This window comes from Cyrtonyx montezumae, unplaced genomic scaffold (assembly GCF_038088225.1).
Source record: "Cyrtonyx montezumae isolate F1298 unplaced genomic scaffold, pur_monq_1.0 scaffold_24, whole genome shotgun sequence".
In the NCBI taxonomy this organism is placed as follows: Eukaryota; Metazoa; Chordata; class Aves; order Galliformes; family Odontophoridae; genus Cyrtonyx; species Cyrtonyx montezumae.
The window spans coordinates 3,863,008-3,890,699 of NW_027071981.1; the positions used below are offsets into that span (position 1 = coordinate 3,863,008).

A 27,692-nucleotide genomic window follows, 5' to 3' on the forward strand; every position below is an offset into this window, starting at 1 on the left:
AACAGGTTGCTGAAATGATCAGCAATCAATGCCTTTATTACAACTACACCACTTCGAGATAAACATTTCAGTTCTAATTTCCAAGCATATCACTGGCCTCTGAACAAAAAGTGGAGGTGCTGGGATCTCCAGCATCCACGGTTCCTGCGCTGCCCCAGGGCAGGAGGAACCCTGAGCAGGAATGTACAGGTCCCTCTCTACAGAGCCAATAAGTGTTTCTTTTCTGTCAGTGCAATACATTACAAGTGCGTTAAACGTAATTTAGGTGGCACAGTTAGCTTATGAGTATCATGGGTCAGAAACTCCGGGAATAACCACGTCATAGCAGAAGGATCTCAGTACAAGAACAAGCTACTGTCTGCTTTGCAACTAGTGGGAGCCTGCAAGGGTAACTTGGATGCATGCCAAGCAGTTTCTACAACGCTGTACACCTCCGAAATGGACCCCTTCAGGCAGCACTAAGTGACTGACCTACAGCACCTGGAATGACCTGTGGCCTGACAGGACCCGGCCGGGCACCGCCGAGCCTGCATACGGTCCTCTCCCGTCTCAGTGCAGAGCTCAGCAGCAGCACAAGAGGCCCTGGTGTAGCCCCAAGCAGGGTAAGGACATCCCCACACTGTCTCCCCTTGGAAAAAGGCTCAATGTGACTTCCCCTTCCACCCACAGCCCTGAGATGGGCTGAGAAAGCAGCTGCTGGAAGTGCCTGTGGTGCCCAGAATGCAGAACAGAGGGGGAGGGAGAGATGGGGAGGAACTCCAGGCTTGTTTTTGCATCAAGAGCTATGCCTCAGTGCCTGCTCTTAACTACAGAGGAACAGCATAGCCACCAGGACATGGAAAACTTGATCTATGCAATTAAAAAGTAAACGAGGGAAAGTAAAAAATAAACAACAACAAAAAAACAAGCAGAAAACACCCCTTCCCACCCAAAGCAAGCACACATCTGTGCAGGTATGAATGGGAGGAGTGGAAGATATCCACTCCCATCCCCTGGGCCCATGCTCTTGGAAGAGGGAAGTCAGGCAGAACAACCTCATGCTTTCCAGTTTAACCCTCACAGCTTGTAATTTATCTACATCAACCACTTCAATCCTATTAGAAAGTGCATGTGAAGAAGGGGAGCTCCACTGAGGATAACAGAGATGGGGGAGCAGAAGCGTTCAGAAAAGAGTACAAGGAAGATAAAAGGGGCGTTAATCTTTCCCATTAAACAGATGTTTAAAAAGGAAGAGAAAAAAAAAAAAGCTTTCACTTTATTTCCAAAATGTGTGCAATTAGCCCAACACTTGCTACACATTGTGACTGAAGAACTAATTAAAAACACCTCTCACCACCTGGATCTTCAGTGGATTCGTAAGTACAACTACTTAGCAAAAAGGGAAGGCAAAACATGTATTCCCTAGAAAGAAAACACCTCAAACTCAAGCAAGACAACTGTGGTATGGAGACACTGCAAAAGCCATTTGCCAACGTGAGTCTCTACATGATCCAAAAACCAGCAGCAGCATTTGAAAGTGAAAGAAGCACCCTTGGTCATGACACACGTCCAAGGTATGCCTGTCCTCAGCAGCTCTGGAGTGGGCAGGCTCTGTTGTGCTTACTTTGTTCACTGTTTGGTACCAGCTCCTGGGTTGTCGTCACCCCTCCATCCACGTCAAAAACAGCAGCCAATCATATCCTCCTTCTACCATCACAGTGCTGATGGCGGGAGCTGGAGTTGCCAAGGGTACACCTCAGGACCAGAGTGGGAACTCCTGATCTCCTCTAGTGCCAGGGATGGAAGAATGGCAGACTGACCCACAGGGAGAGGGGAGGAAAATGAGGAGAGAGGAAGAAAAGAAAGGAAAACCTCTGTGCTGCCAAGCAGCCGGTCTTCAGTGATGATGCTCGTGTTCAGGTACACCCAGGAATTCCCTAGGAAAAGAAACAAAACAGCAGTGACTCTCAGCTCTCCTGCACTCTGGGAGATGCTGGAGGACACAACTGCCCAACACCTGCTATCTCTCCTGGGGTGTGTGTCAGTGCTGACCCACGGCCCGAGGCACCGCTGCCCCCCCAGTGCTAGAAGAGACCCCCAGTCAGCTGGGCCGTTACCGCAGTATTCGAGGTAGCTCTGGACTCCTGTAGATGTACTTGTGCCGGTAGCCGAGGTCTGTGTGGAACGGGACGAACTGCACCTTGTAGTCTCGGAAGCTCCGCGACGTCGCAGCAATGTTGTAAAGCTGAGGCCGAGGGGAAGCAGGAGGGGGACACGTGTCACCCTGAGGCAGCCCCTCACCCCACAGAAGCCGCCCTCCCAGGGTTGGGTTATGGGCCCCGGCTTGACCAGCTTTGCCCGTTCACGGCTTCCACAAGGTCAGTCTGCAGCACCACACACGCACATACCTTCTTTCCCAGGTGGAACGGTACCACCGGGTCATCCTCAGCATGAAGGATAAGCAGAGAGCAGGAGATGTACTTCACACTGTAAAGCAGACAGAGCTCAGGCAAGCAGAAGCAGGTAGTCTGGGCGTTTTCTTCCCTACCCAAAGCTACTTCTACCACAGGACAAAGTTGAAAACAGAGCACGCGACCACCTGCCAGGCTTCAATCCAGCACAGTGCTGGGAAGCGTGGGCTGACCCTCAGCAGGCTCCTGGCACTCTAACACCAACACATTTGGATTTGCAAGGAAACCTCAAGGGCAGAAAGTGCTCCGTGGGTCATTACTTGCAGTTCAAATCTTGAAAACGCTATTATATGGGCACCATTAATTTAAACTACAGAAAGCTTACCAGTAAAAGACAACCTTGGAGAAGCTATTTGCTGCTCAGACCAAAGCGGATCACCCTGCTGCAAAACACCACTCCCAAAGTCTGGTTTTGTTTCAGTACTGGAAACCAAACTCCTAAATGCTCAGGCTCTTAAATGAAAGGCTCAGGGAAAGCAGAAATTACTACACAGAGGGCAGCTGATGCAAATGCCCACCAGAGAAATCACCCCAAACCTTTAATGTTCTGATGCTACTGCTCAATGTGTAATGCACTCTTGAAAAGCAAAAATCACAAGGATCAAATTAGCATGTCCCTGGGTAGTCTCTGTGCTCTCTTTTGCGTCTCTACTCATTAAGACCAATTAAAAAGAAAGCTCCATAGTGCATTCGTGGCTGCAGGAGCAACTGAAATCCCTTCAACGAGTACAATGCTTGGACAAAAAAAGAACAGAGTGCAGTCTGCTCCCCGATGCTTGCCCTGGCTCACTGCAGCACCAGCTGAAAGCCCTGCTAGCAGGGAAGGCACTCACTTCTCATCATTTGCAAATTTAATTCCACTTGTCGTGATGGGGTCAAGGAAGAACCAGTCAAACCCAGGGAAGTATCTGTATATCTGAAAGAAGAAGTTGGCATTAGTGGCAGGCAGCACTGACACGGACAGCAGTAACTGGCAGGCTTCTTCTGTCCCTGTAACATCCCCTGGCTGCTGGCTGTGTTCTCAGCAGGGAGAGCATGTTAGCACCTTTTTTCCTCTCCTGTTTCAGGCCTGCCTTATTACTCTGCTCTCATTACGAAGTATCCTCCCACAACAGAGAAGCTTCAGCACAAAAAGGGGCTGTCCACTGCTGAGGGTCCAGTCCTTCTTCCCATTCCCTGCATTTACTGCCCTTTCTGATCTCGATTTATTTCCCAGGCACACATTTACACACCACTTTTGTGAGAAGCACAGTGTACTTGCCACAGAAAAGGGATGACTTCGTGCCTCCTCCCGGATGTTGGTGAACGGAGACTCCAGAATCAGTGCTTCCGGGGGTGTTTCTGAAAAGCCAGAAGCAATGTGCAGAAATGCAGCAGCCAAGGCCTGCAGCACGGGCAGGACCTGGGCCTTGTGAAGAGCCCACCAGGCTTACCTCTCTCACAAAGGCGCCTCACTAGGTTTGTTGCGACCCTGGAGAGAAGAACAATGAGTGTTAATCTGGCACAGACGCTTCACAAAGCACCAGGCTCTTACTCACAGACTGCAAGGGATGTGCAGGGAAGAGGGAGAGGCAGCAATGTGGGCAGAGGGGCACTAAGTGCCCGGCAGATCCCGGGCAGTATGTCTGCCAGGACAGGAGAGAACATTTTGTAAGGGAAAATGGCATACACGTGTGGCTAGTCTTTCAGAACATCAAATACAAGTGTTCTGCTTTGAAAGACAAATGCAGACAGAGGTTTACCACAGGAAGAGATCAGCGTGGTCCCACTTTCTCTCCCCTTCCTCAAACAGAATCATACTCTAAGTGCCTGTTTTCCAGACTCTCCCTCTGGGCAATGAAAGTTCAAGATCAATTCCTGCACAGTCATTCATTGTAGCCCTTCTCACTCTGCAGAGTGAACAGAGGAAGCTCCTCTACAGCAATTATGTCTCAGACTCCAAGCCAAGCCAGCCTGGGGATTATGGCAAACAGCACCTTCAGACAAGGTCAGTGCTGAATGTTTTTCAGAAGCTGCAAAGTCCCACCACACTCAGATGCTTACCCTGTGCCCAAGGAGTGTCCCCATATGTAGACAGGGTTGTCTCCACTTCTTGCTTTTATCCAGTCAAAGACATGAAGGGCATCGTAGGTCATTCCCCTCTCCGACGGGCTGCCTACTGAATCACCCCAGCCTGAAACACAAGGTGGCCCTGCTCAGAAAGGCATGAACTGCACCACAAAGCTCTTCCCACACAGCCCACCTGCAAACGTGTGGCACAGGGACAGTGTCTGCTCATCTGTGCACCTCAACAGTTTGGGCTAAAAGCTCTGATGGACCATCAGTCGCTCAAAGCTGTAACTGCTGGCCATCGTGCAGCTTTTGACTGTTTGGTCAATAACAAAATCATGAGCTGGGTTTCAAACACTGCCACGCTGTGTTCTTGCATGTCCCCATCTGCAATAACCCACCTCCCAAACCTTAGCTGCTTCCACACACATAACCACTCTGTAAGTGCAGCCCGGTAGAGTTAAGAACTGGATGCTTGTGCTCAAAACACAAGCACATTCCACAAAGCTGCAGCAGCATCAGCTTGTCCATGCTGTTCAATCAGTGCCCTCCAGCAATTTTCCACTCTCCTGATTGCTTTGGCTCTGTCCCTGTTACAGCATGTCTACAGATCTTATGCTGAGCAGGAAACATGCCACATCCCTTTTGATAACCTAATAAGCAGCCAGGGAAGCAGCTGCCAGGAGGACTGTGAAACAGGGCAAGCTCCTCAGAAATCTCTCTCAGATGTCTTGATAAAATTGTGATGGGCAAATTTCTTTACCACTCACCAGTGACGTGACAGTGCTGCTGTGGTGCAGACACTAAGAAAGGAAAAAGCAGCAGATGCTCAACTGATGGTGGCACAGGGATGCAAAACAGGCACAGCCCCTGCTGAAGGTGTTGAGCAGTGAGCCACCACACATCACAGCTTTGCAAGAACTCGAGAGCACTTTGGGGTCTCTGTGAGACCAAACTGAATATTAAATAGGACTTCTATCAAAGCTATCAGTACTTGTGGAGGAGAAATGGTTTTCTACTGCAATCCTGAGTATGCTCTAATTCTTCTGCATTATTACCCTTTAAGAGTAATTTTATCAAGGAAATTCAGGATTTTTGGAAATGGTTTACAGATCAGAAACACCTTCAACATTTAATACAATCTCTGAACTGTCAGCACCGCAGCACATGTTACACATCACAAAACAACTGTCTCATCTGTGTGACCTACAGGGGTAAAAAGGCCAACTTAAAACTAACCCCGTTCCAATTCTTCCGCATTCTTTTGTCTCTCTCACAAACAGCAGATGGAATTCAGATCTCTGCTGAACAGAGTTACAGATATCCCATCAACTGCAGGAATAAAATCAGAGGGATTCAAATCCATTTGCTAATTCTTACCCCATTCTTCAGTTTTTATTTTTTGTACAGGAAGTGCAAGTTTAGTTCCCTCTGTGACTTCAGGAAAGGAAATCTAGTTGCACTCATTTTATGCTTTATGCTCAGAAAACTTGCACATGCCAAACAGGGAACGAGACCACCACCTCTTCTCACAATGGTTACAGACTGGGGACCCTCAGATGCAACAGGAATAGAAAAGATAAACTGTTTCTGGCAGTTCTTTTTGGGAGAGGGAAAAAAAAAAAAAGGAGGAGGGGGAAGAACTCAAAATTGTGCATTTCTGGAAGCTCTCTGGATACTTCTGGAGAAAAACCACAGTGATCACACCTAATTAGCTGGCAGCAAGCCTCTATAAAATGAGTTCCACCACGATTAAAATAAATAAATGAGCAGCAACTACTTTGTTGCTCAAGAGAGAGACAGCTAGAAGTGTTTCATATAGAAACAGATGCCCACATACCTCGATAATCAAATGTGACCACGTGGTACCCAAGGGAGCTGAGGACCTGGAAGGGAGAGAAACACAAACTCATTACAGAAACCAACACAGCAGCCATGCCATTACCTCAGGACAAGGAAGCTAGAATATAGGGATCTAATTTACAACATTATCAACCCAATATGACAAAGAGGTAAGTTCACCTTTCTGATGTGGCATGCACAGGCCTTCCAAACAGTGACAGTTCATGACTTTACTCCATTGGTCTCCCAGACCTCGCATCAAGCTTTCTGAGATGCAGATACCCCCACTAGCAGCTCTGCCTATAAGATCTACAAATGTCCTAGGGCTGTTTCTTCTATAACAACTTCCAGGTTTTGCAGTGAAGCAGAACAACTGCTTCATTTATACTCATTTATCCAAACTTGCAAAGTTGTGCTTTGCAGTCCAGGTTGATCCCCAGAAAAACAACCAACCAGAGCACCTACATGACCTACATCCTCTCAGTCCATCTCAGCTGCCCCTCAGCCACTTAGCACATGCTTTTATCTAAGAAGAAACATCACCTGCTTCCATGAGGCTGCCGAATGGCATTTTCCAAGTGACCTGAACTAAAAAGGCTTTACTGCAGGGGACCTTGCATGAGAAGCTGCATTGCAATAAATCTTTACAAATGCTGACACTGATACCAGTTAAAGAGAAAGTAACAATGAAAGATTTTGCATGAAATCTTCAACACTTGAGATGGTAACACAGATGAACTGTGTCGTGGGAAAGGGGGAAATATGGGCTGAATTGGTCTCTGACAATTCATAAGTGAAATGTGTGCCCCGCCAATCCAGAAAACACTTCATTGCAACAGATTGCCCTGTGACTAGGCAAGCTTTAGCTGTGAGACCCCAGCCAACAGGGAACTTTATGCTAGCTCAGCCCAACATTTCAGCATTTACAAGACCTAAAGTCACCCTGAAAGGTTAGAGTAGCCTCCCATCATTTGGAGAGACATGGTACCATAACAGTGAGCATACAGAGTCTGGTAACATATGACAGAATACTCTTACATAGTACCTGAAGTCAGAATACTGGTATAGACAATCTAATTAAGGCTATGATTAAATAAAACTTTTATATTTCCTGTACACTGCATTGTGAAAGTATTATTGGCAAAGCATGTGGTTAGCTCAGTTGGAGCTGACAGGAACCAGCAAGTAACAGACCTTTCAGATATCTGAAATGTGGAGAAGAGTGCTCGGTGCTCACAGACCCCTCGTCCCATATGCACTTGGTATCTAGAGAACACTGGCAGCCTCTGCTATCTGCCTGCTGGCAGGGAGCTGAAACAACGAGCAGTCTTCAAGTCTGTGCATTTCTGGTTGTGTTCATACCATCGTTTGGACAACAGGCAGCCACTTACCTTATAAAGCTCCACACGGTGATCCCCTCCTCTGGCAAAAGTGATTCATGGAATAAAAGCAAAGAAAAAAAAGAAGTAAACGCTTAGCGTTCCAGAGACAGATTTTTCCCATTGCCTCAGGACTCCAGCTAAACACAAACACATATAAGTGCTTTGTAAAGGCCTTCCAGGAGACACCAAGGCTTTCTTGAGCTATGCAGGACTTCAACTTCTCCCTTTAAATCTCTTCTGATGGCAGGGAAAGATTAACTTTTTAACCCACCAACCTGCCTGCTGCAAAGCCTGCAATACATCAAGCCAGCCTGCCCCTGCTGGCCTTGACCCAGGCAGTACCCTCTGATCTCAGACCTCAGCACGTTAACCCAAGCTGTAGGCCCTTGGATCTTCTCCCCTGGCTCCAAGCACAGAGTCAGAAAGGACATGTGCAAGAGATAAACCAGAGGAAACAAGTCCATGGGAAGAACCTGCTTTAATGTTTTTGGTACTTTTTTTTGTAAATTGAAATCTAGATGCTGAAAGGAAAAGAGTGAACATGCCATTAAAAGAGATCCATGACACGACATAGCTAATCCATGACCAAACCTCAGTCTGGTACTGCTGGAAGAGTAGATTCACACCTGCACTCACTCACATGATGATTCTAAAACATCCCACTGCGACTGGCTTGGTCAGTGCAGCCTCTGAATCGAAACGACACCTTCCAGAACTCCCTCGAAGAACACACACACACTCGCCAGCTGAAAGCTGACAGCTCTCACTGTACTACAAAATATCCAGCACAGCAGAAACACCCTCAGTGCAAAATGCTAGGGGACAAAAGACAAGGAAACAAGCTAAGCAGGGCTTGAAAAATAAGGCAACAATTTGATTAAACTTTTAACACATCAGCATAAGGAGACAAAGTCAGCTTCTGAAATCCCATCAGCTGTGCATTTCCCAGCTCACAGCATGCAATTTCCACACTTTGCCTTATGCAAAAAAGGAATGCTGCTGAGGTAAGATTCTAGGGGGAAAAAGACAACATTCCTGCAATGGAGAGGCCAGCAAACCTTCACAGCCACATTTGAAACAGAATTGTACTTCTGAAATGCTGCTGCTTTGGCAGAGCATCTACAAGCACACATCAGCATCAAAAGAACACGCACTCAGAACTCAGACAGGGGCCAGTACCCTTTGAAAACTGTGTATGAATGAAGAAGACAGTCGTGTACTCATAACTGAACTGAAGCACTGCATCATACAGATGTGGAAGGAAAAGAACAGTACTGAGAAACACACAGTATGTTTCCTACTGCACTAGTGGCTTTTAGCACTGAGGAACAAAGCATAGGGAACCCGACCATGGCTGACATCTGTGGTCAGCTACAGCACTGCACATTTCAAATACCAATATCCTGTATGTATGCAACAATGAAACACGACCTGTATCCCAGACCAATATCCTGTATGTATGCAACAATGAAACACGACCAGCACGTTACCTTCCTCTTTCCATCTGACTTCCCTTCCTCAAAATTTGTTTAAAATAAGCTCGTGAAAGGAAATGGAAAGTTTATTCAATGCACTTAATGCACATCGGATTTGTATTTTTGTGTATCTCTTATCTCAGTTAAGAAACTAGTAGAGTGAAAATAAGTATTTCTCCCTGCTTGACCTTGTACGTGTCACTGCCTCCTGGCCTCTGGCAGACACAAGATGCAAACTAACTTCAGTATCATGTATCTCTGCTAATGTAATTAATCTGTTGTCAGATTTGGTGAACAGGAGAGGCTTCATTTCTTACAACATGCTCTCCTTTGGAAAGGGAAGCACTAGACTTTTTTCAGTCATAATTTTTTTTAACGAATGTGTTGATGCTGTGACAAGACAGGGAAACAGCAGCCATAACAAAGACACTGTTGTGTGTCTCACCTTGTTCCTGCATTGCCGTGCAAATAAAGGATCACAGGATGGCTGGAACCCAAAGCATCTTCAAACCACAGCTGGTCCTTCCCTCGGGCATTCTTCCATAAGGCTGCAGGGACTGTATGCCTACATCCAGGAGGAAGAAAACAGACATTCCCTGTTGCTAATCAGCATCTTCAGCTCACATTTTTGGTGGTTCTGATTGTTTCATTCATGCAGAATTACACTGCTCACACGTTTTTCAGAGCCCTATCACACTCAGCCAAAAACACGCTCAGTATTTCTAAAAGTTTCTTTCAAACAAACTGTAAAAGGACCAGGACTGGTCTACATTTTCATCTCCATCTGTGCTGCTTTCAAAACTCGGTGCTGAGCAAGCCACCAAATTCACTGGCAAATTCAAAGTACAATTAGTGCACATCCTGCCATTCTCCTGAAAGAATCTCAGTCCCTCAGCTTTTATGGCACTTGATTACTTCAATTAACAGACTAAATACACCATAAACAAGATTCACAGCTAGGCCAGTAGATGTACAAAACAATCACCAAAGTCAGCTGACTTTGGAAAGAACATTCCATGAGCAAGTGATGCAGCTGAGTAAGGCAATTTGAGGATAGTGTTCAAGGCTTGATCAGAAAGTGGTGTTTTGGTTTCAGGTTCTTGAAGGTGTAACTTTTTAGCTAGAAAAGCTACCAACGTAGAAGAGCCAGGAGCCTTTAACTCACAGCTGTTCTGAGGGAATACAAATGGACAGCCTGTTAAAAGGAATTCAACAGGGGTGGAACTGAGGTAAACCGAAGAAAAGGCTCACATTCAAAGTGGGTAATTATTTCAGAAGATAAAAACTAAAGGTGAGTACATGCCCTCAAGCAACTCAGACTTCTGGCTTAGGGCTGTCAGCAGTAACTGAAGCACTCACCTTGCTCCCAGGAAGAACAAATTATCTACCACACCTTCCTCCCAGATTTAAAAATGTTCAGAGGACAAATCAGCACATAAGACATATACAAAATGTACTTGTGTGTGCAGCCAGATGGAGGTTTTGAGGAAGAAAAAGCCCCAACAGCTGTAGGGCTCAGCTGGTCCGAGCTGGCCAGATGCTGCGGCAAGAACTGAGAGCAGACCACTCCAGACAAAGAACCTGTCGTCTGAGTGATCTTGGTTAGCAAGCAACTAAAATTAACTGCCTTGCCTGGGACCAGAAAATCTTCTGTGAGGAAAGCACTATCACTTGTTCTGTTGAGAGCAAATGGAACGTTCCCTCCTCACCCACTCTCCAAACCTCACATATGTTCTGAACACAAAATATTCCTCCTCCTTTTCTGAACTTCGATCCTGTTTTCCTGTCTTCCCCCGCATTTACTTTGCAAAACAAACTATGAACAACAGTTGAATGACAAGACTTCTAAATCCTTATATCTGGTGTGATATGGAGGCACAGCCTTTACAGCAATGCAGAGCATTTGTGATCCCTTTATGATTCCAAATTGTGAAAGTTCTCTGGAAGCACACATTGTCCAATTCTGTTTCATGCATTACTGATCTGAGTTCAACCAAGCCCCAGAGATTTGCAGATTTCTGGACATGAACTGAGCCACTTGGCAAAGAAAAGCACAAACATCCACAAATCAGAGCAGGCAACGGCTGTCACGTGCACACCAAAAATACTGCTTGTGCATTACTGAGAACAAAAGAAAAGAGTACAGCTGCACAGCATACACTGCACAAAACAGGTTTGCTTACCAGACTCCAATGGTTACATCCTCCTCTGGCTGTAGGTAATAATTACAGGTGTGATTTAAACCTTGATCTTGTGGTCTTTTCAAGTCAATGAAATATGGGACCCTCACTGAAATAAATAAAGATGTTAAAAACAGGGAAAAAACAGAATATGAAACCTTGTTACTTCTATTTTCTTGTAGAACAGCTTTACCAAGGCACTTCCACTGGGGTGCAAGGAGAGCTGTACATGCCAAGTAAACATGACAAGAAGTCCTTGCTTTTTTTGTGTGAAAGGATGACCTGAATTACGGTTGCAGCTAAAACATAAGCAAAGGTGATACAAGCAACCATCAAAACAGACAGGGAGCAGGTTAAAGCTAAGAGGTGGGGGAGATACAGCTTCCTTGAGCCACCACTGCCCAGTCTGCTCTGCCAGATGCAAAGATTTTTCAAAACTTCATTACAAACCACATGCAAGTTTTAAAAGACAAATTTAGATTGCCAAGGAGCATCCTTCCTTCAGCAATTCTCCATCACTTTCCATCCTGTGGCTACCTGAACTTTTCTGGGAGTCAAATGAGCTCAGCAGACCCACTGCACGGCCAGACTGACCCAGTGTAAAGGCTGAACAGACACAAAGAAAACATTCAACACAATCATGTGAATAGGCCTCTTCTGCTCTGCCCCAACCAACTATAATGCTTTCAGCTTAAGAGTGATGGTCTAGAAAACAATGTGCTGGATTTAACTTCACTTGCTGTTCATTCATGCAGCTTTGTTGAACCCCTTAGAATTATTTTTTTGCACAGCTTTCCTGAAGGAAACTATTCTGGCTGAAAGCTGGCTCGAGTTTGGTTGCTGCATTTACACTAAAAACACTAAGGAGACCACTAGGGCCACAGAGAATGCCCTCCAACTCACAGTCCAGATCTGCAAAGGTTCAGATGTTTTACAGGCTGTGAGTGTGAAGTGGCAGCAGAAAAATGAAACATGAAGGCACTCCTTCCTTTTACCCTTCACCTCGTCGCTGCGGTCACTTACCAAAGTTTAAGAAGACCAGCTTCGCCTGAATAGCAGGGCAAAGTTTTACTAGGAATGGAATGGCTATGTACACTCCCAGCAGCCAGATTATCAACCTCCGCAATCGGAACCAGAACCCATATCGCCTGTATAGAAGGAAAAGAGAAAGGTGTGAGCATAGCGGGGATCTTACAAAGCAGCTGTGGTAACAATCCGTGTGCTTGGTGAATTTGAAAACCAATCCACTTGTTCCTTAAATAAGAGCAGTGTACAGAGCCTCGGCTGGTTGAGAGAAGCAGAAACCATCAAGCTGATGAGATACATCCCAGAAAAACAGAACAGAAACTCCCCTCTACCACAGTCTGTAACAGGGCTTTTTATTCTGCTGATTCAGCAGATTACAACATCTCCAGAAAAGCGCATCACACGTTTGTCTGCAGAGAGCAGCCAGGCTCTACTTACCATTTTAAGCACTATCAGCATGATTTTTTTTTAGTTAGACTTTCATTTTGAAGAACTAGTGGTAATGAGACTGCTTAATACTTGACCATTAACATTACACACGATCTCCTGTGCAGACTGGAGCAGTTTTGCCTTGTTCAGCTGGAAGGACTCATGCCTCCCAACGATCTGGAAAGGAAATCTTTCTAAGTTATAAAATTATGAGATCTCTGCTCTGTGGCATTTATTCTCTGTGAGTTCAGACTGAGACCCCCAATGCTTTATTTCACTTTTCTCCTAAGCATTCAGATTGGGAAGAGTAAGCTGCTTTAAAATATATATATAAGGAATCAACAGATGACAGAGGAGAAGTAAAGCATTTTTTTCCTCAAAATACTCCTCGCCATCTCAGAATACATACATTCATACAGGAACATGTGCAGTGTATAAGCACAAAGTTGCACTTCCCATGGTTTAGTTAACTGACAGAAACAATGATGACTGAATTGTGATTGCATGCAGCCCAGAGCTCTAATGTATTCAAACCCTTCAGGCAACAGGACTTCTCTGCTCTCCAGCTGAGTCCTGAGCAGGAACCACACTGCATGCCAGTGAACAATCAGCACTGCTATCAGCAGCTCCTGCCAGCAGCTGAGGCAGAGATCGATTTTTCCAACAGGTCTGAAATTACTATTTCCCTTTGGCTGTTCCAGGAGGCGGCACGCTGAACTTGCTCCACAGCAATGCTAAAAGGGCTTGAACACTGTCAGCTACTTGAAATGATTAAATGGAGGGCATGAGGACCTCTTTGTAAGCCTGAACTGGGATGGAAACAGTCTCACACTTTGATCTTCTGGGTCTCAACAGTTTTTGTACCCCTGCATTGAATCAAAGGAGAAAATCTCCTCCCAGCACTCCCTTTAAGTTTTTGGTATGATCACTGGGAAATGGGCTACCTTACATTCCCAAAGTCAGCATCCATCACACTACTGCCTACCCTAAGCACCTGCCCACCTCCTCTTGCCCAGGAACTGTGCAGGCATCTGCCACCCAAGAGGATGCACCTTCCCTGACAACGTGAAGGAACTGCCATTTCCAAAAGGAGAAAAAAAGAAACCAACATATTAAGAGCAACTCTGGCTGCTGTAAATGCATAGTGAAACATCCAAGGGATTGTAATGCTTCCTTGTGGAAAACCTGACAACAAAGATCTGAAGAAAGCCAAAGGCTTTCCATACTCCAAGCCCAGTTTCCTGAAGCGTTAGGGAAACAGGAACGAAGGCCTGATGGAGGAAAAGCTACAGAACAGGGCTTCAGAGGAATGCCAGAGGAGCCAAAGCCTCGGGGTGAGCTATCTCCATCCATGGAGAACAACCCAACAACCAGAGCAGCAGAACACAGAGACCCTGAGGACACAGGCAGTGACACCAGCACAGTGCCTGCCCACAGTGCCCTCCTGGGGACCCTCTCACAGGCCCAGATTTCAGCCCTACAGAAAAACCAGTGGTGCAGAATGGCACCAGGGCCAGCTCATAACCCTTGCAGGCACAACCAGAAGACATTGAAATGGGGTTCTCCCACACCTGGGTTACAAAAACGCTTAGCATGACCACATGTGAGCTGGAATCAGGAAGGGAAACTGCTGAAGATTACACTGAGTAATGCCATCAGAGCAAAGGGATGATTTTCATTTCCTCTTTTTCTCTGCAGGAGACTGAACGAGCATCTTATCCTTTGCACTGGTGCCCTATGCCAAATGCTAATAGGTAATGTGACATTTACACCTCATCACCAGGGAGATGCCTGCTTAAAATGCAACCAGGACAAAGCCTCAATCCATCAACAAACAGCTTTGCTTCCACGAATAAATCCGAGACAATGTACTACAGTACAGACACGGTAAAATTATCTGCTAAGTACCTAGTGAGTAATTTACCTAAATTAAATTGCTTTTGCCCTGCAGAAAAGCTATTTCAAGAAATAAATGCCGTTCACGGGGAGCTTTTTGTGTGCTCAGGAGAAAGCAGCAGCAACGTACTTTTCACCACTTCACCAGAAAGGTTCATTGGTCTTAGGGGCTTACTTGGAAAATACAAATGAGTTAGAGAATAAGCATCTCCAATCTAAAGGCGTTTAAGAATAATGAAGGATATATAGGGCTGAGAGCCCTGGGTTTGCTCAGCCCAGAGGCTGAGGAGAGGCCTCACGGCCTGCAGCTCAGGCACTAACCTACCATGGAAGAAGAGTCACTGTCGCACAGCAGTGACTTCAACCCACACTCTGCAGTCAGCATGTGCACTCAAAGAGGAGCTGAGGAGAACAAGTCTACCATTGGCATCTTTCCATTCCAAGTGCAGGTACCCAAAGCAACATCTTCTACAACCTGGAAATGGCAGCTGAGCCCCAGATGGTAAAGGAGTGTGCAGAAAGGGCAGAGCAGCCACTCCCAGGGTGAGACAGACTGCACAGTAAGTCACTGACAAGCCCTCCAGACTTCCTTGTTAGTCTGGTTTCGAAGAAGAGAACGTTTCTAGCCCAGGCAGACCTTCAAGAGCATCCATCTTCTCCCTGCAGGAACTCTGGATGGACAGTGTTGCACAGGGTCCAAAAGCAGCACTCAGTCTCTCTTCTCCCTCACACAGGACATTCAATCTGCCCAAGATGATTAATCTTGTTTTATTTCACCTGCTCCCTGCAAACATGAAGAAAAAAAAACCTGCCTCCCCTCCAACTGAGAGCCCCCCAGCTCCTGACTGGCTTGCAGGCAGGGGATGGGTCTCATCTCCACCCCAAAATGTCACAGCAACTTTTGGGCAGCAGTGACGTGCAACAGGGCAGTGCTGTGCTGCAACAATAATTTGGGTCTTCACCTGCATCGCTTTGCAGCCAAATGCAAACTGAGACGATGCTGATGTCAAAGGGTTCGTCCCTTCCTGGCTTCTGCACGAAGATGCAGAGGCAAACAGGCCATCACGTGGTTCTTTCATTTCAGGCCCAGCTATACAAAGTCCTCAGTGAAATGCCTTCAGCCAAGCCTCAATTCTGCTTCACTGGAGGCACTGTACGCAGGGTGTGGGGAGCCTGAATTATAGAAAATCCACCCAATCCTGACACAGCTCTTCCCCTGAATTCAAGAAAGCCAGTGAGAACACAGAAGAATCTGTCACAGCTCTTAGCATGGCTACAGCATTTTTTTTAAACAGCATCAGCTTAGTGCAAAGCAACTCAGAACTGATTTATTCTTTTCTTTGCTGCTACCATAGCAAAGAACACTTTTTTTTTTTCAACTTTGGCTAAATAGCATGTTGCACTTGTACAGCACAGCAAACTGCAATCACAAGCAGGAGCTTATTTCTCCGTTCCCAGCAACATCACAGAGAGAGACAGAGTGAAAGCTGCACTCAGCTCCAGAAAAATGCTGCAAGTCAGCAAACAGAGCCAGAATATTTTATCAGTGCACTAACCAGCATTTCCAGCACCCCACCCCTGGTTTGACATTAACACTGCACATCAACCCAGCACCTCGAGACGTTACCTTCAGTTAGACCTACTGGACTTCAAACATCTTTATTAAAAAGCAACCAACCTCAAACTGCCATTTAAGCTGGTGAAGTCCTTCTGACAAGCTCAATGTTGGCACGCTATGCCACATTTCCTACTTCCATTCCCTTCCATCCCTGATCTGAATTTGGTACATGTTTATGTGGCAAGAACAGGTAGTTCATCCTAAGGACCTGAACTTGTACCTGCAACTCAGCAGTTACCTGCAAACACATTAAAAAACTGCTTTTCAAAGCATCTCTGCTCGGCTGCAGCAAGTGTCTCAGGCAGCAGTGCTCCAGATACGTGAGCACAGATGAGGTCTGAAACCTGGCTGGAAAAATCTGTGAGCTTCACCACTTAGCTCCCCTCTTACAGCAGAGACTCTGAGACTGCATCTGTACCTCCCTCTGGTCAACAGCAAGTGAATAAAAGCTCAAGGAAAGCCATCAGCCCCAAGAAGGACATCAGGATGTCAACTTGCCAGTCACACAAACCCACAGCTAGCTTTCCAAAAGACACGAGTGTAGGAGAGCATCTCACTGAGCTGGGTTTGCAATTGGAAGGGGCAAGTTGCAGGTATTGCCATCTTAACAGCCACATTTCAGTTCACAATTCAGGGAATGACCTTGGGCAGGACCTGCAGCAGCAGCTCTGTTGCTTCTCAGTATTCAGAACAGTAATAGTTGTGTGTGACCACATGCACCTGGAAGTTGTGTTTCAAGAAGAAAGGAGTAGATGCTCCTGTTACTTTCAGTACCTGGCAAACAATAAGTAATTATACCCCAGGTATTCCAACCACTGACTGCTGAGGCAGAAAAGCAGGCTTGGGGACTGGGTTTTAAGGTTGTTGACTTGCTCTGAACACATCTGGAGCAACAGCAGCTTTGTTTACACCATGGGATAAATCATTCCAGGATAAACCACGCTTTTTCCAGAGCTCCCCAGCAATGCTGCTGACACTCATCAAACCCAAAGTCACCCACGCTAGATTTTAGTCGAGCTTGGCACTGAGATATTATCTGCAGTGCAATACACTCCCTTGACAGTGTTTACTGAATGCTTAAGTTTTCTACTCATTTCACAGCTAACAGCTGTTCTATATTAAAGGCACAAGCCTCTCACTAGTCCATGTGCTGGGGAATACAAGGCTGCATGTAAATATGAGAGGGAAAAACAGCACAAACAAGAGAAGGCTTAATCAGCAGTGGGAGAGCAAAACAGGAGTGTCAGAGCAGCTGAGTAGAATTTTATTGAAGCAGTACTTTCCCTTCTCACATTCTCCACGAGGAGGAGGAATATCAGGGTGCAAAAGCAAAAGGCCAAGAGGCAAGGTTCAAAAGCCAAATCAACTCAGACCTATAAAACTCCAGCAGGTACCTAACTGCCCTTTAACATAAGGCCACTTGCCTGTTGAATGCATATGTTTATTGAAAAAGTGCACAGTGCAGCCAAGCCAGTTCCCCCACCACCACTTACACTTGTTAACACACTGTAAATCTGCCAGAGCAGTGTGTGCGTTATCCTCAAAGCAACAACTAGAATCCATAGGTTCTGACTTTATTCCTAGGGATGTTCATGTCTGAACAGGTCCATTCTTCTAAGCTGCACACCCTCATGAATGTGAGGTCTTCACACGGTGGTTTCTGGGAAGCAGCCACCAGCCACACAGCCTGAAAATCACCACTTCTGGCAGGCTCCATGGCTCTGGCTTTCTTTTAAAGCATGCAAGCAGAGTCTCATCCATCTATAGTAGATCTTTTCCTTCTAAATGCATGAAGATGGTCATCTTAAATTTGTCCAACTGAGGCAGCTCTGCTTTTGCTGGCAGAGATCTGAAGACCTGGAAGCCTGAAGGAAAAAATGCTTTTGTATTAGCAGTGATACTGCCACCTTTTACATGCAGAACACATCACCAGGAAAACATTTGGATTACAATGAACCAACAGTTCCCTGTTAGAGGCATGCAAGCAAACAAGAGCATCAACCAATGCCAAAACATTACATATGCTGGCCATCAGCTGATCGCTGCTACATTCAGCTGGCAGACACAGCACCCTCTCTAACTGCCCTGCTTAAAGAAGGGAGGAGGCTCAGGGAACAGTGCATGGACATGAGGCGACAGCCATGATTAGAGAACAGATGCAAGAACATACAGAGCTGCCGTCAGCCTCTGACCTACCTTGAACAGCAGGTTCCCTTGCACACAGTCAGAAAGATTAATTCGTTCCTGCTTTTATCTGTGCTTCAGTCAAGTATTTTGGCTGCAGGTATCAGCTTGTAGAGGAAGCAACTCCAGAACAATAAAGCTTGAAAAGCGAAGCTGACAAGGGAAACCAAAGCCTTTGCTGAAGTTCTGAAGAGCCACACAGCGAAACAAGGAAAGCAGAACGCGGGTGCTGGCATTTCCACTTAACTGAGTGGGAACTGAGTGTTTTGCAGCACTGTACATCAATCAGCTGCAAGTGTAAAGTGTACATGGTCCCTGCTCTGGTAGTCAAAAGGGGAAAAGAATGCTTTAGGGACAGCACAAAGCTATCAGAAATTGAAAGGAAAGGTTATTCACTGCACTTCTGCTGGATTTCCAGAGGGCTAAAGAATGGAGTATTTCCAATGACTGTGTCCAGCTTGCAGTTTTATTCAGCAGCACAAAACTGACATTGTGGGCTTTGTTTCTGCTTCCCAAGGCTGCTCAGAAACCAGTCAAAGCTTTACACCAAGTGAGTCAGGACTGCTGTTAGGAGAGAAATCAGAGCTAGGCTTCCCTTTGTGGGGATCTAAACATCTAGAAATACTCTTAAGCACCTTTAATACCTTGCCTTCCTTCACAAGCAAGGATGCTGAGCTCTGACTCAAGCTCTGGTTGCATCACCCTCACCTGCAGAGGCTTCTTAGTCTCAGAAAGTCACCCCAGGGGAAGCTTTCTACCAGGGGAAGGCAAATCAACCTCCAGGACAGGGTAAGTGTATGTGCTGTTCTCTGTTCTGAGCCTACTTACCCACTGAAAAGTTCTCTTTCAATCAGTTTTTTCCCCCTATTTGTACAACATGAAGTTCTTTATTCTGCCCGCCATCCGTAACAAGAGATGACACTAACAACCTCACTTCAAGTATCATTCAGCAGCAATCTGTTTGGCAAGGAGCACCGAGCTGTACTTCCAGCTGCTATGAACTCGACTGTGGTACTCCCATCTGTGTTCAGAACAGCACAGATACTGCAGGAAGAGGCACGTGCAGTTCGAGCCAGCCTCCTTGCCTGCTGTCCCGATGGAGAAGCGGCACACTAAAGTTGAAAGGTGAAGCCCATACTCTGTCCCACTGACCAGAGGAGCACCAGCTGTTATCACACACCACTCCTCACACAACATGAGGCAGAGATAACCAAAGAGATGAGGGAACACCTCTGAGCTTAGGTGATGTTAAAAGAGGAATTTGATATCCTGTTGTCACCATTCAGCAAGCATTCATGTATGGCAATCAAGAAAGAAAAAAAGTGGAACTGGCCATTGTGTCAGGGCAAGCTTGCAGCTACACAATCCTCCATTGGAAGGTTTTGTTTCAGGTATTTGCTAGACTCAGAAGAAAACTGAAGTCCACTTTTTATTTTTTCCAGACTTCTTTTGCTTTCTGCCATTCTCTTGCAGTGACTGGAAAGACTGCTTTGGGCAACACAAGGACAGCTGTGGGACTTTTCCCAAATACTTTCAATTGTTCATTTGTACAAGTTCAATTTCTTGTCCAACATGTTTTTTGGTTTTTTTTTTTCCAGTGCTCTAGCACTCAGTAAGAGTCATAATGTTGAAATAAATCAGCATTAAACACACAGCTCGATTTGAATGGTAAACACAGGCATCCTTCTGTATGGGATCTGTTGAGCCTGAACCATTCACTAATGGATCACCTGAGGTGAGCACTGAGTCAGCCATGGGAGCACAGGTGAAGGCAGTGTACCTGTGTGAATAGAAGGGGTGGAGTCTGGCTCCACCTCTCCCAGACCCCATTTAGGGCTGACCATCACTAGGGAAGCATCTCTTGTTGGAGAACCTTCTTCTGTGGAGTTATTGGTGAGCCTCAACCATCTGCAAAAGGTGAGTCATTCTTTGTTTACTGGTTGTCTGTTTACCACCCAGATAAGCCTAAGATCTTGATAAAATTAATGGAGTGACAAGGGACACTGGTTCCCTTAGGGCCTCCAGATGAGACCAGAGGCCCTATGTAGAACTGTCAGTATTTTGGTCAAAAACAGATGTGCAAAGAGTAATGGCTTTAGTAGATACTGGTGCAGAAACATTGTTTATATATGGAGATCCATCAGAAGTTAAGGGCAATAGAGTGCTGATGGGTGGGCTTGGGGACAGACCATTCCAGTCACCCGAACATGGTTGAAACTGGGGGTTGGGCATCTCCCACCCTGGGAGTATAAAGTGTCGATTGCCCCAATCCCAGAATACATCCTGGGCATAGACATTTTATGGGGTCTGGTTCTCCAGACAACTGTAGGAGAGTTCAGACTTTAGCAAAGGTACGTTATTATTTGGGTAATACAGACAATATTGAGGGGCCATGTGAAACGTGAGCCCATTTGTTTGCTGAAACCACACCGGGTTACTAATGTAAGACAGTAAAGGCTCCCGGGGGGACAAGAAGAAATACCAAGGACCATGCAGGAATTAGAGAAAGTAGGCATTATAAGACCTGCACACAGCCCATACAATTCACCCATATGGCCAGTGCAATAGTTGGATGGAACATGGAGTATGATGGTAGATTCTAGGGAATTGAATAAGGGCACACAGCCCATCCACGCAGCCCAACATTGCTTCCTTAATGGACACACTCAGCAGGGAAATCAAAAACTACCATTGTATCCTGGATTTGGCAAACACATTCTTCAGTATTCTGATTGCTGAGGAATCACAAGATCAATTTGCATTTATGTGGGGAGGCAGGCAGTGGACCTTTCAGGTCCTGCCACAGAGGTACGTGCATTTGCCAATGTACTGTCGTAACTTGGTGGCGTATGACCTAGCTAATTGGAGGAAACATAATAGTGTCAACTTATACCACTACACTGATGATCTCCTGTTAACATCTGACTCACTGGAGGTGGTAGGGGGTGCAGCAGATTCATTAATCACTTACCTGGGTGAAAGAGGATGGGCTATCAATCTTCAAAAGATGCAAGGTCCAGGACTGTCTGTAAAATTTCTGGGGGTAGTCTGGTCAGGAAAGACCAAAGTACTACCCAGTGCCATCGTAGATAAGGTTCAGGCATTCCCAGTCCCTACAGCACCAAAGCAGCTGTAAGAATTTCTAGGTATATTGGGATATTGGTGTTCCTTTATACCTCATTTGGCGCAGCTGCTGAGACCTTTGTATAGACTCACAAAAAAGGGCCAATTATGGGATTGGGGGAGAGCAGAACAGGATGCTTTTCAACAGGCGAAACAGGCGGTTAAACAAGCCCAGGCGCTGGGTATATTTGATCCTACCCTCCCAGCTGAATTGGATGTTCATGTTACTCAGGATGGCTTTGGCTGGGGCCTGTGGCAACATCTGAGTTCTGTTTGGACCCCCATTGGTTTCTGGTCTCAGGTGTGGCATGGAGCAGAAGAAAGATGGAGTATGATTGAAAAACAGTTATTGGCTGCCTATTCCGCATTACAAGCGGTAGAGCCAATAACCCAGACAGCCGAAGTCACTCTGTCAATTCAGGAGTGGGTAAGGCATCTGACCCACCTTCCAAGACAGGGGTGGCCCAGGCACAGACAGTGGCACAAAGGGTTGCCTATCTCAGTCAGAGGAGTAGTCTGTCTTCCTCACTTCTGAAAGAGGAGCTTCAGAAGATTCTAGGCACAGTGATGTATCACAGTGATGCACCAAAAGAAACCTCGGTCACTCTGCCAGGGAAGAGTCCCAGCCAGGAAGGAAAATATCCCGTTCCTGAAGATGCCTGATACACGGATGGGTCCAGCAAGGGCAACTCAAGCAAGTGGAGAGCAGTAGCATACCATCCTGCCACAGATGCAATATGGTTTGAAGAGGGGATGATGACCTGGGAATGCATTTGCCGAGAACTAGATTCCTGGCAAGGCAAATATGTACCATTTATAGCATGAAAGCAAGTCATCTTCAGAAACAAGCTTGTCATAAGTAGGCCATTGATCCTCTGTGTAAGAACAGGCTGGAAATAGACAGGAGGGTACTGGAGGAAAAAGGGACATACAGAGAGAAAAGCTCACAGCGGGTGCCTAGGACTCATGCTGATGCTGAAGCTCAGCTGGTCACCTTACAGTACAGCATCACATCGACTGACAGCCTGCTCCAGGACTGTAGTCACTGGTATGCCTAAAGGAACCAACAGCAGCCACAGAGAACAGCCACAGAGAAAATCCTGTGACAGCTCTGAGCAGATCCTGCTCTCCACGGAGACAGCTTCAGTCCAGAGGTGAATGGAAAGCCCTCTTGGTCCCAGGAGTGACCCAGAACCACTCCAACACTGGGAAATTTAGGTACACTGAAACAAGCAGAGGTCTGCAACTCGTACAGCTCCTGAGCAGATAAGGACTTTGTAAGAATTACGAAGTAGAAGCAATTAATAATAATGCAGTAATTAATAATTTAGACATAAACCAAAGAAGAGCAACTGAACCCAGGGGTCCACACAATATCAAAAGAAAGGCATTGCAATCAAATAGAGCACAAAGAGACCAATGCAAAATTCAGTTATTACTCCAGAGCAAAATTCCTGCTGAGCCCAAAGCAAGTGTGTGCTCAGGGAGAGTTCCCTGACAGAAATGTGGGGAGCTGGAGAGATCAGTTTTAGCCATAGCCACTGAGCTCCCAGTCAGGAGACAGGCAGATAGATGCGTGGAAGTAATCACACGATGCCATTTTGGACAGATCCAAGCAAAATATTACCATGGTTCCTGTTCAAGGATTCTCTGCAGCAAAATTATTAATAAAATAATTAAATAGAAAACCACAGAGCAAGTTGTTTTCACAACTAAATGAGGAAATGTGGCTCAACTGGTACTTAATGTGGAAGAAAGCACAGCAAGAGACTGGAAACTGTTAGTCCTTCATGCACTCTGCTCACCAGCAACTAAAGTGGTGGAGGGAGTCCAGCAGGAAGGTGGAGCTGGACAGAAGGCCCTGAGAGAGGAAACAACCCTTGAAGAGCACTAGCAAGCAGCTGAAGACAGCACTGGGGAAAGAAAACCACAGCACTCCAGGAAGATGTTGATGAAAATGTACTGGAGAACAACTGAAAATAATAGACAAAAGAAAGCTAAGCCTAATGACTAAAAAAGAAAGGACAAAAAAAAGACAGATGCGGTCAAGTTTTCTGTCAAGAGGAAAGATGCTGCCATCCAAAGAGACACAGGGAGGCATGGAGCATGTCAGCTGCTGGGGCTGTACGGCACCGAGGGTCGCTACACACTGCGTTCAGCATGCATGGGTGGAGGTAGCTGAGATGAGCAAAGGGACAGCAGTTCTCCGGAGACACAGCAAGACAAACTGTCAGGTACAGAGCTTCCATGCACGGAGTCTGCAGCTTGTCACTGCTCCACAGCACAGGCAAAGAACTACATTCCACCAGCAGCAGCAACCAAGTATAGGAGACTGCAGAATGGCAGAATTAACACTTTAGGTCTAGAGTCTGACTATTGACTGGGGTTAAAGAGGCACAGATAAAGACTAAGCTATGGGAGAGAAGGGTAACATTCTTGCGACCATTTGCCTCCAGGATCAGGGTTCACTAGAAATGAGATAGGATAATTTGCTTTCAGATCAAAGCCAGTATTAAGCTCACCTGACTTCTTTATTCTCCCTGCTCTCACATCAAGGCCTCCTGTATCTAGGGCTGCTCAAACGCATGTCCTCAGAACATCACACAGCCAGCAATCACAGAAATGAGCTACAGGAACAGCCTTACAACCACTCTTCAGCCACACATCCTCTTAAGATTGCTCTACTCAAAACAGCTCTACCTTAATAACCAACCAGCAGGTCCTTTAAGCAGTCAGGCAGAAAATACATCACAACACAAACATTACAGGAACGGCCATCCACACAAGAAACGCGTACCAGGAAATCCAAGCACCGTATGCTCCTTATTTAGCACTGTGACCTCACATTTAACAGTTTCAGATAGGAAGTCTCAGTGCCTTCTGAAATGAAATTGCTCACAGACTGTCAAGGCAGCTTCTGGGGGAGTTCTTAATCACCGTGTATTTTTTATTATCGTGGAAGCAAAATAGAAAGACATGCATGCCTTGACATCTTCAAGCCGCACTGACTCCAGTATGCACTCACACATGGCTTTGGCTTATCGGAGATCCATCTCCATCAGCTGGGCATGCACGCACACACACTTTTTGTGGCAGAGCAACTCAAATGCCACCACTTCAGAATCAATTTCAGCTCTGGGATGAATGAACACAGTGAGATGAGAGGCCTGAACCATAACAGAGGGACATCTACATTGCTAGTAGAACTCAAAAATAGTGCTGGAAGAATAAGCATTGCTTACGTTTATGACACTATTTAGCCTTTGCTGAGGCACTGGATGGGAAGAGAAAGAGTCCTACTGGGGAAGTGCACCACAAGCCCTGCTGCTGCTCTGCAGCCCAAGTCAGCACTGCCATCACAAACTGCTGCCTCTGTGGCCCACACAGCCACAGGAGCTGCCATGTGGCCAGCCCTGGGGTGCAGAACCACATGGATGCTTCAGGCTACTGTGGAACTGGTTTGCTTTTCTAACCATTATCAAAGAGAAGATGGAAAACCATATACAGAGAGAGCTATGTAACAGCAGCATAAAATGCAAGCAGCCCCAGTTGCCCTGGACACGGAATCCACAGCCACCAGAAGTGCCAATTTTAACTACTGCATCAATGAGCACGTTGCTAGGAATAACTAGTTGCAGCACTAATCCCCAGCTATAGACACCATGCCAACTGTACCACCCCAGCATCCTTGCAAGATGAAGTTTCACCTCCTTCCAGTTTCTGCGAGCTAGGAAGCAAAAGTGATGAAACACACCAACAAACAACACCCCAACCAAATACCCACAGTATAAGGGGGTGTAAGGGGTAACACAACCTCATACTCAGCAGGAATGCTGCAACAGCAGCACAACTTTGCACAATGAAAGCAGAGGAATTAGGTACAGACATTTGTTGGCCACATAACTGGCCAATAGTCAGGATACCCTGCCAGCAGAGGTTTGTTATATACGTTCCCTTCTCTTATGTTCTTCCTTAAACACCCTCTGCAACCTGCTGCTGAAGATGGGGCAGCTATCTGACCTGCCTTAGGACAGATGCCCTGGACAACAGTTATCTCTGTGCATCAGACTCACTTCTGCCTGGACCTCCCATTCCTGCAGGCTCAGATTCATGCTTCAGCAGTGTAGTTGTTATTCTGCAGAAAAGATAACTGGAGAATATTAGCAGACCCAAACATCCTGCCTGCAAACCACTGGCTGAAGGGTGAAGTGGTCAAAGGAGGTCCACTTGATGTAAGATAACCTGCAGTGGGACAGCACACAAGAAAAAGCAGTAGAAGGACATAAGCCAGTGACAGCTCCTATTACTTCTCCAATTTGTCTGCAAACAAACACCTTTTTTGTAATACTGTACAGGATGGTCCATAGGATTTTGTCTATTTAAATGTGGATGAGGGAAAGATAAGGCTTTCCTATAAGTTCATGAGATGCTGCTATGCAGATTCAACCAATACAATTAACAAGCTTAAAATGCACGCAGGACTCCAGGGGCTTCTGAAATAGTTTCAAAGGCTCAACTTGGAGAAAAGCAAGGAAAATTTACCTGCTGACCTTTCTGAAAAGTGCAAAAGGAGGAATAAATTACAAGAAAACTTTCCACAAGCAGAGCACGCTTCTAGCCTGGCCTTCCCAGTACTGCAGATCCAGGAGCTGTGCTTGGTGCTCATTTCACCATGTCCCTGCCCACCAGAGCGAGCCAGCAGCCTGCTCCATACCCTGAGGGTCTGCTCAGTGCTCAGGCAGCACCTCTGCTTCAGCAAAGAGCACTGTAACCCTGCAGAAGTCAGCAAGCTATCGCCTGACAACTCCTGAAGGCAGTGGTCACCTTCTCCAGCAAGTAGGGTAAGTGGTTACAGAAGCAGAGCACCCACAGGGTCTGATCTACTGCACAGTCATTAATTACAACGGGGAGGCCAACCCAGCGCCATGTGCAGTTACCAAAAGCTTGTCCGAACACGAACGGAGCTGACAGCATCCCAAAGGTATACCTGGGGGGCACCAAAATGAACACCGTTAGCCACAGAGGTCAGCAACAGCGTTTTAAGGGCTCTGCCACCGATCGTGACGAAAACGTCAGCAGCAGCAGGCAAATTTTGCCTTCCTACGTTGGTTAAGAGAATGGAAAGACTTTCAGCAAATCCACCACAGAAAGAGCCACTCTTTCTGGCTTCACTTTCTAGAGACATTTTCGCATTCCTCGAGCGCGGCGATTTGGCTCCGGCTTCCCAAACCGCACGGCCACGAAGCATTCCTCGCGCTTCGGACGACACGGCTCTGCCCTTCGGAAGCATCCACCCCACACAGCCCTGTGACAGACTTACAGCTTCCCGGCGCAACTGCATCAAGGCGCGGAAAGCGCTGCAAATGCCGACGCAGCTTCGCCCCGGCCGCGGCTCTCGGGGAGCAGCCGGCCGAGCCCCGCTCCCGGCGGCCGCACACAGAGCTCGGTGCCGATCGCCGGTACCCGCTACCGGCGCGGCGCTCACCTGCCGAGCGGCCGCTTCATGCCCGCGTCGGCGGCAGGCAGGCGCAGGCTGTGCCTCAGGCTGCAGCCCTTGTCGAGAGGCGCGGGCACGGCGGCGGCGGCGGCGCGCTCGTGCTCCACCGTGACCGACTCGTTACGCTTCCTCATGGCGGGACCGGCGGCGGCGGCGGCGGCGGCGGCCCGGGACGCCGGGGACAGCAACAGCGACTCCGCGCTCGCCCCAGCCCCGCCCCCGCCAATCTCCGCCTCCGGAGCGGGCCGGGGACAAAGGACGCCCGCACCTCGGATGGCCGCCGCCCACTGGGCGCCGCCATCTTTATTGCGGGCAGAGCGCCGCGCTGCGCCGCCATTTTGCTAGCGGCCTGCTGTCTCTGTGGGCTGGGGTTTGTGTTTTAGCAGACGGTTCCTTTCCTCCTGCTTGTGCAATGGCCTTCTGGGAGGGTAATATCCTCGTGTTCATCTCCGCAGACACAGGTGAGGTTGTGTGTGGGGATTCTGCCCTGGAAGGAGTGGTAAAGGAGGAGTAACTAAAACATCTGCTCTGCTACCAGCAG

General features: G+C 46.9%; 1 protein-coding gene across 1 annotated transcript; it reads right to left on the reverse strand.

Annotated features, from left to right (window-relative positions):
* Positions 1-1,234: 1,234 nt before the first annotated feature.
* Positions 1,235-27,337, reverse strand: ABHD12 (abhydrolase domain containing 12, lysophospholipase). Its single transcript, XM_065739515.1, has 13 exons — positions 27,140-27,337; positions 12,402-12,526; positions 11,382-11,487; positions 9,644-9,763; positions 7,733-7,763; positions 6,340-6,385; positions 4,494-4,623; positions 3,884-3,921; positions 3,712-3,791; positions 3,284-3,366; positions 2,388-2,466; positions 2,097-2,224; positions 1,235-1,916 (listed from the first exon to the last, which is right to left on the reverse strand). Exons 1-13 carry the CDS (start codon positions 27,283-27,285, stop codon positions 1,877-1,879), a joined length of 1,152 nt encoding a protein of 383 aa, XP_065595587.1. The 5' UTR covers positions 27,286-27,337; the 3' UTR covers positions 1,235-1,876.
* Between the last annotated feature and the right edge of the window lie 355 nt (positions 27,338-27,692).

What these genes read in the sequence shown, in the direction of transcription:
- ABHD12 (XM_065739515.1), bottom strand. Translation starts at nt 27,285, where the DNA reads ATGAGGAAGCGTAACGAGTCGGTCACGGTGGAGCACGAGCGCGCCGCC. An exon ending in GCTGGTCTTCTTAAACTTTG is followed by an intron (nt 11,488 to 12,401) that starts GTAAGTGACCGC and finishes TATTTATTTCAG; the next exon opens with TGAGGGTCCCATATTTCATT. An exon ending in GAAGTCATCCCTTTTCTGTG is followed by an intron (nt 3,367 to 3,711) that starts GCAAGTACACTG and finishes TTCTTCTTTCAG; the next exon opens with ATATACAGATACTTCCCTGG.